Genomic DNA, 14,333 nt, shown 5'->3' with positions numbered 1-14,333 from the left:
GCTCAGCAGTTAAAAGTATTTTCTGTTCTTCCAGAGAATTAGGTTCAATTCTCAGCACTCAAATATAGGGATTATTTGAATTACTGTTTCAGTTGAATACTACTCATGCTAATAATGTTGTTACAATATGTATCTCTTTGATATCACCTATTCAGTTCAAATTTTGATATTCTTATGTCTCCAAAGGTAGATATTATTATCATATAAGTCAAAATAAAATATAATGAGTATAATTTTATGTTTTCCTCACCTTAAAATCAAAATAAAAAGCTTATATATTACAACTTGAGAAAAATAACACCTAAGTATAATTGAGTATAAAAGTTATAATGTTTTATTTTTTACATAGAAAGATGATTAACTTTTACATTTGTATAGTATATATTTTACCTTAAAATGTATAGGGTTTCTAAAGGGTAGACATCCAGTGGCAATTTTATATGAGTGTCTGGTGTCTAAGAGTAATATGATGAATCCTCGTGATTGATAATTGAAGTAATTGATTTTAGGAAATTCTAATCTCATTTTGTATAAGAAATGCTACCTATATTATAATCCTTTCTGTCGTAACAGATAAATTTACTTGGCACAGGTTACCTCATTATCACTATTTTAATATTTAAAAGAGAAAATAATGACACAAATATAAAAATCTATAGATGAGGAGAGATCAACATGGCAATGCTAATCACACACTGTGTCCCATAGGCAGGACAGCAGTGACAAGGTGAGAGGAAAACACATGGTCGAACACATGTGGTTTCTGGATCTGGTCACCCAGCTAATCCGCAGAAAAGTCCAAGGGTCCCTGCAGTCATGCATGTCGTCTCCAGCACCTAGCCAGGAAGCAGCATACAATGTACCACACTCAATATCTTAGACTGAAATGTGGGCCAAAACAAAACAAAACAAACAAGCACACATAAAAAAAAAAACCAAAACACAAAAACCTCACACACACCAGTTTCTGGGTTTCCTAGCCAAAAGGAGACCACAATGGTGTGAAACACAAGTGGATCTGACCTCAAGTCAACTGGCTAATCCATGGAAAGTTACCGGGTCAACACAGGCTTGGGGATTTACCCACTAGCTCAGTGTCTCTTCTCTGACTGAACTGTGGGCCACAAAACACAAGCGGATGAGTCTTTAGGCAGAGAGGAGAAACAGCAGTCTAGAACACATGTGGATCTGACCTCATTTCAACTGGCTGATCCACAGAAGGGTTCTCTGGTCCCCACAAGTGCTTGGCCTCTGCCCCTAGTCACTCACCTATGAGCATCTATCAATTGCAAGAGAAGGGAACCAGAAATGACCAGCCAATGCTAGACATAGCCAGATGGCTAAAGAAAGCATAAAATCATGAACCAAAAAAGCCAAAGCAATATCGCATCTCAGACACCGTTATCCCAAATCAATCCATCCTGGACACCGTAACACAACTGAAACACAAGAAAATAACATTAGATCTATCCTTATGAAGAAGATAATGGAGGAAACAAAGAAATATGAGAAAACAGAGTCAAATGCATTGAGGCCCTTATGGAGACTGTGAGAGAGGCCTATAGAGAAGAAATTAATAAATCACTGGAAGACTTCCAGGGAAATTCAAACAATAAGGGGAAGGAAATCTGTAAAACAGTTCAAGATCTGAAGATGAAAATGGAAACAATAACAAAAGCACAAATTGAGGAAATCATGGAGAGAACATAGAGAAGAAAACAGGAACTACAGAGTTAAGCATCTCCAACATAATACAAGAGATGGAGGGAAGATTCTCAGGTGTAGAAGATACAATGGAGAGTTTGATAAAACCACCAAAGAAAAATGTAAAATCTAATAAATTCCTGAACCAAAACATCTAAGAAATAAAGACCATCATGAAAAGACGAAACCTAAGAATAATAGAAAATGAGAAAATAGAAGGGTCCTAGATCCACGACCCAGAAAATATTTTAACAAGATCATATAAAAGAATTTCCCCAATTAAAAGAAAGAGATGCCAATAAACGTATAAGAGGCCTACAGAATACCAAATAAAGTAAACCAGAAAAGCTCTATGATTGTGTATGAATTTTATTTTGTTCTAAATTTGAACTTATTCTGAGTTATTATTATTATTCCTCAGTTATTTTTGTCTTGTTTTGACTTTGGATTTTGTTATTAAGGCATTAGCTTTATTTGTAAATGACTTTTCTTCTTTTAATCAGTTTTTGTGTCTATTTATTTAATGCTTTAGAAAACATGAGAATGCTTCATTAAGTTTAATGAGGTGTCAAAAATATTCAAGTATCCAAAAGGTTGAATAAACTAATATAAAGAAATAATAGAATCTTAGTGGTTTAATTTTCTAAAGACAGGTATTTATTTGTAGATGAGTCTTAAATTGTCTTCTGTTAACCAATATATAATAAATGTACAATACTAATTTTAAAACTGTAGGTTTAATTATCAAATATGTATAATTATGATTAACAATCAGTCATACTTGTATAACCATACACACCGGATATATCCAGTAATGATCCTATAAAATATGTGGGATGCTTTCATGGTTCTTAAACACATGGCTGTAAGGATATGACCTTACAAAAATCTGCGTATAGCCAGTAAACACATAACCTTTTCACAAACTTTAAGTCTTAGTGCTACATACAGTGTATTACTTGAAATTTAATGTTACTTTTCTCTACAGGGTATTCAGAAAGAGATTGAGAAACAAAAGGCTCACTTGAAGAGTGTAACAGAACTAGGAGAGTCTTTGAAATCAGTATTGGGCAAAAAGGAAACCCTGGTAGAAGACAAACTGAGTCTTCTGAACAGTAACTGGATAGCTGTCACCTCCAGAGCAGAAGAATGGTTAAATCTTTTGTTGGTAAGAAGGGAGGCCAGAATCTTCTTTTCTTAGTGTTTTGCTGCTGTGAAGAGACACTGTGACCATATCAACTCTCTTTTAATTTAAATTTATTTTCTATAATTTATTCACTTTACATGTCAATTGTAACCACTTCCCTCATCTCCTCTCATTTGCAATGTCCTTCTTTCTTTCCCAGTATCCCACTTGACTAGTCCACAGAAAGGAGGAGCACTACACCTCTACCATCTTACCGCAGCCTATCAAGTCTCATCAGTACTGCCTGCATCCTCTGTGGCCTAGGAATGCCACCCCACCAGGGAGAAGTGATCAAAGAGTAGAGAGTTGTTCTGTTTCCATGTGTGTGTAGGCTTTTTGTTATTTCAGTTGTTGTTGAGATCCAGCTTTAGTCTATGGTAGTCTGATTTGATACAAGGTGTTATTTCAATTTTCTGGTAACTGCTGAGGCTTGCTTTGTGACCTAGTATATGGTCAATTTTGGAGAAAGTTCTGTAAGATGATAAGAAGAAGGATTAAACTTTTGTGTTTGGATGAAATTTTCAGTAGATGCCTGTTATATCCATTTGACTCATGATATCTGTTAGTGTCATTATTTCTCAGTTGAGTTTCTGTTTCACTGACCTATCCTTTGGTGAGAGTGGGTGTTGGAGTCTCCCACTATTAATATGTGGGGATTTATGTATCTTTTAAGCTTTATTGATGTTTCTTTTACACATGTAGGTGGCCTTGAAATTGGGGCATAGATGTTCAAAATTGCGGTATCATCTTGGTTGAACTCCCTTTGATAAGTATGAAATGTCCATCTACTTTTACTAATTTGTTTCAAAGTCAATTTTATTAAATAGTAGAATGACTACTCCAGGTTGCTTCTTGTGTCTGTAAGCTTGGAAGACCTTCTTCTAGCCAGTTAGTCTCAGGTAATATCTATCATTTTGGCTGATATGTGTTTCTTGAATTCAGAAGAATGTTGGGTCTTGTTTATGCATCTATTCTGATCGCCTTGTGACAAATGGATTCTGGGGATACTATATTGTTTTGGTATTTGTTGATTGTGTCCTTATGCTGGTGTTTAGCAATCTAGTTGTCTCTGGTGTTGGCCGGTAATATCTGGTTCCCACTGGAGTTCCTGAGGTGGAAGGGGTGAGGTCTGAGGGGAAAGCCCTGGCCAAGAAGTTGGATGTTCCCTCATGAGCCCTCCTTAAATTGATGGGTATAGTTTCCAACTGGTGGGTGGTTCTAAGGTGATTTCCTGCAACTCTCCTCAGATGTACAATCCTGTGGACTAACTTGACTCTTCAGTAATGCAGGATCTCTTTGTTCACCAGAGGAAATCCCAGAGACAACTGCCCTATCTTTGCCTTTCTTGATCTAAACTTAATGAGCTGCAGCTGCCCAGGCACAGTGCTCTGACACTGTGCTTGCTGGGAGCAGCTATCCTGGAGAACCAGTGATCCCAGTGGTTTGGTCAGTCTCCCTAGGGAGATGGGTTGTGCTTTGGAGTAGCATCTGGGGCTGTTCCCATGGCTCCCTGGGGTAAGGAGGCCGTGAGGCTGGAGCTGCATGCCAAGATACCCAAAAGGTATTCACGTTCTGGTGAGAGAAGTGCACAGACAAGTTGCTATATGTTGAGACCTCCAGAGTCCACAGGAACCAGGAACTTTTCTGGGGATTAGCCAGGTGATCTGAGGTCAGACTTCTTGCGTCCTTCACTGTGGGGTCTCCTCCTAGCTGGGAGACACAGACACTGGTGTTTTGGGGCCCGCAGTTCAGTCTATTGGTCAATGTAATGTCATTGCTGTTTTGCTGGTCAGAAAAGGTTTGAGTTTGGCTTCCCCATCTTAGATCTCTAAGCCATGGCAACTCTTATAAAGGAAAACATTTCATTGACATTGGCTTCCAACTCAGTGGCTTAGTCCTTTATCATCATGACATGAAACATGAGAGTTCTACATCTTGATCTACAGTCAGCAGAACGATAGACTGTGTTTTATACTAAGCATAGCTTGAGCATACAAAACCTCAAATCCCCACCACTACAGACTTCCTCCAACAAAGCCACACCTACTTAAAAATATCACACCTCTTAATAGCATCACTCCCAGTGAGACTACAGGAGCAATTTTCTTTCAAATGACTACACTTTTAAACTTCTCTTTGTCAATAAGCAAGAAACATAACAAAATACAAACAAGAAAATAATAATTCAGGAGTTTTGTTTCTGTTTGAGAATTCTATTACTATCTATATATACTGATATATAGAATCATAATACTTAGATACTTTTATATGTAGCACTATTTCTATTTTTGATATGTTACTTAAAGAGAAATTAAATATTACTTTTTCTTTTTAGAAAATTAAATGTTTTAAGAATTTTGTCTAACCAGTAACATGCTATATTTCTATATAATTCAGGAATACAAGAGACATATTGAAACATTTGATCAGAATGTAGAACACATTACAAAGTGGATAATTCATACAGATGAAATCTTGGATGAATCTGAAAAAAAGAAACCACAACAAAAAGAAGACATTCTTAAGGTAGCAAATAAAATATGAGGTGTAGTTTTCAGATTGTACATGTTATGACAATTATGTTTGAACTGCAAAATACTACAGACTTTTTAATAAAAGTCTACTCTTTATTTTTTCTTTATATTTGTGTTGCTTCATTCTTTTGTTCATACATTATTCTTTTCTATCCTATTATCTTCATTGCTTTCTATCTTCCTCTTTTTATAGGAATTTATGACATTGTAAAGATCTAAAATTTGAATGTTTTTCAAGGTTCATATCTGACCTGTCTATGCTTGAGCTTAGCTCAAAAGGGTTTAGAAGAATATATTTTTATTCCATATAGTAAAGTCATTTATTTAATGGTGTTATTATTGTATACACAATTAACATAATTTTATATCCATTCATATAGCCTACATTAAACACTCATTTTCGTATCTTGAGTGCCAAACATTAATCCCAGTATAGATTCAGCATCTCTGATCTAGGAACCCTAAATCCAGAGTGTTTCAACCTTCCAGAATTTTTAATACTTATACCACTTCACAATATAATATTTTATACCATGCAACACTATTTCATGTACAAAATTATTATAAAACTGTACACAAAGCTACCTTCAACCTAAATGTATAGGTATTTATGAACTATAAGTTATTTTTTGCTTGTTCTTCAGGCAAATATCAAGATACCACATTGGACAAGTACAAATATTCCAACATCTAAGGTGTAAAATTCTTTAACAGCTTTATTGATAAGGGGTATTCAACATGGTATTGTTCATTAACATCAGCTTATACAAATCAATTTTATATTGTGCAAATGTAAAGAAAAGTAATGTATTTTAACATATGTTTTCTCATTTTAAAAAATGTATTATTTGTACTTCCTGTGCTTTATGTCACAAGATCAAATTAACCTTCATTTTAAAATATGTTTTCTAGAACAAGATGTATGAAGTAGAATTATATCTTATTGACATTTTATGTCTAATTGATGTTATTTCATTTCTTAATCAAATTAAAAGTTGATTATTTACAGATTTATTTTAAATTAATCATTCATTATTTTGTTAGGTTGAAGTTTTCAGTCATTTGTGGTTATTAATACTGTTTAGAAATTTAGTTCTTGAAATTTCTGTCTTTCCTTTATTGTGCTTACTAGTTTTGAAATAGGATATCTCTAAGCTACACAAGTTGGCCTTGAAGTCATTATATAACACATACTGCCTTTAACTTAAAAACTTCCTGTCAGTCTTTCAAGACTTTTGGGATCATAGATGTACACCACCATGTTCAGCTCTCTTTCCGGTTTTCTGCCATAGAATTTGTCTTTTTTAATGAAATACTGAAGATATTCTAGGATATCTTTAAAACATATTTATCTTATTATCTGGATTATATGTTCATCTGGATCTGTGTTACAATATGTTGTCTTAATTCTTAATAGAACTTAATCAAGAATGTCATGTAATCAGGAAAGTCATACAAATATTTAGATATAATACAAAGAGGATATTTGACATACTGGGCCTCCTTTTATAGGCAATGCATATTATCTTTGTACTAAAGAAACACTTTTTTCCATGATATGTTTTTTAAAAGAAGGATCTCATAAATATCAGAAAGGGATGAGAAAGTATGTTTCAGTTACTGTTCCTCCTCAATACATAATTCATTGGTGCTATATCTATTCATTTCAATAAGGATAATAGAAAATAAGGTTAAATGCATAACAATATGCTTGTTTCCAAATAATAACTAGAAGCCATGAGTTTTCCCCGTCCTTCTTTAGAGGAAGTATAAAGATTAAAGAGGCATGTGAAACTTAAAAATAATGACGCAGTGGTTTTAAGATAACACACAGCTTCATTATACTTCCCTCTTACTGAACTTGGTTTTATTCTTTCCACTCTATCTCTGCATGCCATTTTTCTCCTTGTCATGTCTTCCTCTTCCATTTCTCCTCTACCTCTCTGTCTGCTGCTCTGTCCCCTATCATCCCCCTCCATGCCTCCCTCCTCCTCCCTCTGTGTCTGCCTGTCTGTCTGTCTTCTTGTCTGTCTGACTGTCTGTCTGTCTTCTGAAGCTTTGATTACTAACGTAAAGCCCTGTTTCTTGCTCATGGAATATAGCGTCTAAAGACTGAAATCAATGACATCCGCCCAAAGGTGGACTCCACTCGTGACCAAGCAGCAAATTTGATGGCAAACCGTGGTGAACACTGCCGGAAAATAGTAGAGCCCCAAATCTCCGAGCTCAACCGTCGATTTGCAGCTATTTCTCACAGAATTAAGACTGGAAAGGTAGGAAGATCTACTCCAAGGTGGAAACTTGTGATAAATGATCTCTTGAGAAGGTTGCGCAATACTCTGAAGGGGGCAAGGAATCCTCACAAGGTTTTCAAAAGGAAAATGAAGGCCAAAATATACTTAAAGAAATTTTACCATTGACTATAATGGAGATAAAGCTCTCTTCCTTTATCTATGTTTTTCTTTCTGTCACACTTTCTCCTGCCACAGCTATGCTAGGACTGCACCCAGAAATGGTTTACATTTGTACTTTCAGGGATCACCTACAGTAAAGTACCAGAGCATGCATCAGGCCAAAACAAAACAAAACAAAGCACAAAAGACATCTACCTAAACAAAGCACCTCTGAAATATTTTGCTAAATATAATATTGCTCGTATGTAATGCATATCAAATATCCACCATGAGGCCTTGTTCATTTGCATGATCTAGGGTATTTGTACCCCTTACTTGTTGTACTTATGTGTATATATAATTTGCTCATGCTAATTGCAAGCATTGTGACAAAATCAATTAGATTTTATTGAAATGCTCAAGCCATGAAAGCAAATGAATGTGAAAGTTAATTTCTATATTATTTGTAGTTTTGAATGCCTATATATATTTATTCTATTTGATGAAAAACTAGAAGGTATTAAACATTTCCATGATAATCTTCATGTTTATATAACATGTAATGCATATAAGTATCTCTTAAGTAGTTTGCTAAAATATGTAAATACAGGATTATAGAATTTTATTGTTTTGAGGAAGATTTCAAATACAAGGAATTATCTGAAAATTTAACTAATGTAGCCTGCCAATTATTCAATATAGTATGGATCACATGCAAATATAAAATCTGTATAAAAGAAACCAATATTAATAAATATAGTTAAGTGATAGTATAATTTAACTGAAAAAAGTAGTAAATATTGATAAATCAATTCAAGTTTTATCTTACTGAGGTTTCTGTTTTCTCTTTACTAAAAATGCCTAGATATGATGTTCATACTATGGTAATGTCTTAAGGAATAATTATACTTTATCATTACAGTAAAATTAAAATTACAGTGATTAATTGTACCTGGTAACTTGCACATTTATTTGTTGATTCGTGGAAAAAATAGGAGAACATGTTACAAAATTTTTTATCAATATGATCATTAAATTATATACATTATAATTCCTATACATTTGAAATATGCTTCAAAATATATAAAATGCAGCATTATAAATTATAAATAATTTATATAATCTATTTCCATAAAATTCACTTTCTCCAAAAATACAGAGTATAACTTGAAAAAATGTCAAACAAGCTTTTAAATATTGCTTTGTATGCATACTTCTTTGAAACTGAACTCTGCTACTTAAATATAAATTGTTCTTACTTCTGAAAGTATCTATGATGTAGTTAGTGAACACCTAAATAACCAAAGAATGTTCATTCCAATAACAAAAATCTTATTATATTAATATTACTAAGTTTTAGTAATATTGTTCCCATCATGCATATGCAATTTTGATAAACTCCTAAGCTATAGAACATCTAAAAGAATATGTAGATGTACTTTTAAGCAAACTATGTCATGAGATTGTGGCTCCCAGATACTACGTAGTAAAAGGGGAGAGTATCCTTCATAATAGACCTTTCTTTAAGGCAGCTTCATAACCAGGATTTCAAATTAAAATGTTTCTGTATTCTGTAAGTATGTGCATAGTTATATTAGCAATTTGGAAATCATGCATCAAGTAGGACATTTGAGTCTCATATTTTATTCATCCTTCCAAGAAAATCATAAGTTATTCCAAATCAATTTTTGAAATATATATTGATAAAGTAATCACATTTTATCTCACTGAGTTTTCCTGCTTTTCCCTTAAATACAAAAATGACTAGATACAATGATACTGTTCTGAAGAGTTAATTATCCTTTGTCATGATAAAACTAAAACCACAATGGTAAAATATATTTTAATATTTGTCTATTTATTGTGCTAAAATGATATTGAGCTTCTATATTACTGGGAATTGTGCAGATACAAGGATGTTACAATATTTGCTTAAGAAATGTCTGCTTACAAACATAAAACCAAACAAAGTGCAATCATAAAAATACATTTAATACTAAAGCCTCTTCAAGGAGATTTTAAAATACCAGAGTGATAATTTTAGTAGAAAACAATGCTAACTTTGCCAACAATATAGAGATAGGCAATACCTCTGAAAGTCTATGTTTTTAAAATAAACAGTTATACTTTGTTTTTGTTTGTTTTGTTTTGTTTTGCAATAAATATTTATTTGTTTGAGACCAAAATTCCCACATTGTAAAATAGCATCTAACAAAGATATGTTTCTTCATAAATAATGAACTTAAAATGAACTTAATAAACAGGCATAGTCTTGCATATGAAAGATCTACAGAGCAATGAGATTTAAATTGCTTTTACCAGCCTGGCTGTCCCATAAAGTTTTGAAAGGTAAATGTAAAAGAGTTAAAATCTACACTAGGATTCTGCATTACCATTCTTGTAACAACAGTGTATCCTTAGGTCGCAAAAGGAAAAGAAAAAATAGAATTCCATTTATATTTTAAAAAAAGTATTCATAAACTCATGTCTTCAAACAACATTTCTGGAAATTTGATATATAATAAAAAGCACACAATTTTAAAGGCATAACATTTAATATGCACATATGTGTTCAGGTACTTTTTTTACTTATAGTTCAAGTATAGTACTCCACACCTTTGTCTCTCCACAAAAAGAAAAATTACCCTGAGCCTCAAAAATAATTATTAAAAATTGAATGTATGAACTATAAAATAATAGAGCTACTACATAGGGAGGGATTATATCCCCTTTAAATTTTTTCTTCCTGTCATTGAGCTCAAGAAATATAGGCTACACATATAGAATATGGTGATAACTTTTTAAAAGTAAGTCAGTCCAAAATTCTATCCCTTTTGAATTAGACACTTGATATTTTTGTCTTGACAAATTGCATCTTTAAGATGTTTAATGACCTATAAATGATTTTGCTTTGGGAAAGGATTCTGATAATGTTAGCATTAACCTAGATGCCAAACCAGATTTGCTACATGGTTTAGATTGTGGTTGCTTCCCCAGGTAGATTTTTCTTATGAAGAAGTTTAACATAGGACAAAATCTTTGGTGATAACTGAAACATGAAAGTCATTTGGTACTGAACAAGACAACTATGAACTTAATATAAGGATTAATTTTAGGCTAGCTTTTGAAAGTCAAGTACAAGGACAATCAATTAGAGCAAAGATTCTCATGAAAAGTCACTGATTACTCATCTATGCTCTGTTGAGTAATTAATGAAATGTATGTTTCCATACTTCTGAATGGATTGTCTTATCATCAGCAATTCTAAAAGTCAAATCAGTGAGCCCAGAACTCTCAGTTGATCCTGGATGGAGCAACATGATGAAACTAAAGCTCTTAATTTGAAAGTCCCCAATTGTTTTAGTAACTAGCTTACTATACTTCTAATTGTGTCATTTGGCATATTCCCGTTTAAATGGTATCATTGGCAGCTATCGGCTTATGAAGATGATGCCTGTCCAATTTTAACCTCAACACCATCATGTAGATAAATTATGTAAGAAACACATATTTTAAATTTTTAATTGTTATAAATATTTGAAGTATTGAAAACTGTTAAACAATAAATATTATTTTGTTAGATATGTCAAGTCAATGTTTAGTTCTCAAACTAAGATAATCACCAATGGACAAATTCTGATGAAATGGGCTGGAGTTAAGATGACATATTTTTGTGATATTTTTGGCAAAGAGTAGTCTAAAAGCTAAGCAACTACATTTTAAAAAATACTAAAAAGTTCTACCTCACCTAATGCAGCACTTAAAACACATAAAATGCTACCTCTTTCTATTTATTTAAGTTTATCAAGTATGCAACAGGTTGAGAATCTGTACAATTTCTTAATCATTATTAGATTAAGGTAAGGACATGGTAGCTTTAGTGAAGTCAGTCATAATTATAATATTAAACCACAGATACTTTAAGAATATCTAGCATAGTTGAAAAAATGAAAAATGTCTTAACTTTCTTTGCTTTTGAGTATCTGAGTTGAATGACAAGGTGATTGTCAAAGGGTGGTCTTAGGAACAGAACATACCATAAAAAGATGCATAAGAAAGATATTAGAAAGAAAAATAAGATATTTCTTAATAAGGCTGCATAGGAAACCTCTATTTGTCTTCATTCTTATAGAAGCCCACTGAAGAGAGGGGAACTAACATGTGAAGAGATGTTGTGTGGCTCTTAGGGAACTAATGAAGGTAGAAATAATAAGAAAGTAGCTGCCTAGATGAATTCTCATCAGCTATACAGTATCTTCAGATTACAGTGTTTGGTCCTGCTGGCACTGACTCTATTGTTAGATCAGAATAATAGATTTAAGTTACTACTGTTCCTTAAATCTATTCAAGGCATATTCATGAATTCTGTGTTGAGAGTTGAGAGTTATTTGCATGGTAAGTGGATAGAGCAGTCATTACAGAAGCTTTGAGAAGATAACAGTTTTGGAAAGGCCAATGAAAAAGCTTCAGTGTTTAGTAGAGTAAATTAAGAATCCTTATGAGATAGATGATTGTGGAGTATGAAGCTTCTTTGTGGATGATCAAACACAAGTTGTTGATTAGAGTTTTTTAAAAAGGTCATGACAACAAGACTAATAGATCATGGTTAACAACTTGCACTGAAGATTTTGTAAAAGCTTTGTTTAAATATTAGTGCAGTGGTATGTGAGGAGAACACAACTGAATAATATCAAGAAGTAGTGAAAGCAGACAGGGAAGCAATCACTATAGTCTGTATGAGATACAATGGTAACTTCAAATGATGGAGTATTTATGGAAATGGAAGTGTTAATTTAGAGAGAACACTCCACCTTTTGTATGAACTAGGGAGATTATAAAACACGGATTACAAAGGCGCCACATCTTTTTCTTAGAAACTAGAGAAGATGAGAAGTAAATGCTTAATTAGAATTCCAAACCAATTTGGTAAGCAACTCTGTTTATGAATTTCCATAATTACATAAGGATCCATATATGTTTTGCACCTTTCACTGTTTTCTAAAGAGTTTTAACTACATTTCATAAAGCTCTGGCCTATTAACATGGGCAGTTATTGAAAAATATTGCAAAATGTGCATATGACTTCTATATATTTAAAATGTTTTATTCTAAGTACTGTAAAATTTACACATTGACTCTGAAATAGATAATAATTAAATGATTAAAAAGCTGTGAACTTTTTTCTCCATGAAAATAGTTATTTTCTATAGATATTCTCTAAGACATATGTGCTGTAGTATATATGCGCTACATATTCTTTAAATTCCATATGGGCCTTGCAACTTGAAAATAAAATTCATCTAGCAGTTTTTACATATGTACTGTAACAGCAAAATGAGATTTATATGTTTATATATTCAGAGTTTACTACTATAAATATTAAGTGAGTATCAGTCTTATGACCTTTAATCACCATCAACAGATAAAAAAAACTAATATTTCTGTACATGAGAAACTTTCAGATGTTTATAGTGGGTTATGAAATAACCAATGAAACAGCTGGCAATTTTTCTATATAATGTAGAATATACCACACAGACAATAAAATACATGGCTTCCTTAAAACATAGTTGTGTGTATGGAACTTAATTGAGTAATATATTAGACTGACAATTTGTATCTCTTGATTGATGTGCAATGAACAATTCAACCTACATGATCTAGGATGTTAAATTAAGATGTAGTAGATTTGTGAATTTTAATTAAAACAATTTATGTAATCATTTTATTAATATGAATATACTGATCTCTTCCCCTATGCAAACTGTTTCTAATCATTTTCTAACATAGTACCTCCCCTGACAGAAAAGAACAAAAGACATAATTTGGCACACATATTAATATTACATAAATATATACCTGGCTTAGATTTCTACAAATAAAATCAATATTTGTACATGAAGACTATGGAGAAAAGCTGTACATACTGTGCAAGATATAGTATTTATAATTAATATCCTTAAAGATAATAACAAGATAATTTTAAAGTTATGTAATACACATCCTATTTAATTTTAACTGAAATTAATAAGAATTCAATGAGTCCACAAAGTTTCTATTCTAATAATTTTGTTTCACGTTTGTATTTTACTGCCCAATAAGTAGAATTAATTATACTTAAGTTTTGAAAATTAATCTCATATAATTCCTTTAAATATTTTAAGTGTTGATATGCAGCTGAATATGGTCAACACTGCTCTTGATACAACTATGTTTTATTAACGTGGCATTCCATATAATTAAAGCTATTTGGTGATTACTGGTTATAGGACTTAAATACAAAAATAATTTCCCTAATTGGGGTAAGTACAATCAAAAGTCATCACTCTATAGACACCAGACTATTAGTTAATAATATGAGGATATGAGAGAGGCTATATACTTCCAAAGTTCTCACAGTTAAGTAGCCTGTTTAGAAAATTCCAGATCTCAGTTCTGTTTATATGATTGCCAACATAATCTTTTACTTCTACTTATGTCAGAAAATCATCATTATTGAGCTATGATACATTAATA

At 32.4% G+C, this 14,333-nt stretch overlaps 1 protein-coding gene across 10 annotated transcripts in view; it reads left to right on the top strand.

The window, feature by feature from the left end:
• The window catches only part of DMD (dystrophin), a gene marked incomplete at its 3' end in the record, with an annotated part of 2,106,393 nt that overhangs the window by 887,587 nt on the left and 1,204,473 nt on the right, over positions 1-14,333 (top strand). For all 10 annotated transcript variants that reach the window (XM_084788839.1, XM_084788837.1, XM_084788840.1 and 7 more), the window contains 3 exons: positions 2,693-2,872; positions 5,288-5,416; positions 7,527-7,697. In XM_084788839.1, coding sequence (XP_084644965.1) covers positions 2,693-2,872; positions 5,288-5,416; positions 7,527-7,697 — 480 coding nt within the window. The remainder of the gene's footprint in view (positions 1-2,692; positions 2,873-5,287; positions 5,417-7,526; positions 7,698-14,333) is intronic.

The sequence above is a fragment of the Acomys minous genome (genome assembly GCF_964271855.1).
Source record: "Acomys minous genome assembly, chromosome: 7".
NCBI lineage: Eukaryota > Metazoa > Chordata > Mammalia > Rodentia > Muridae > Acomys > Acomys minous.
Note: the sequence above shows the minus strand (reverse complement) of the source record. Positions and strands in the feature narration are given on the sequence as shown.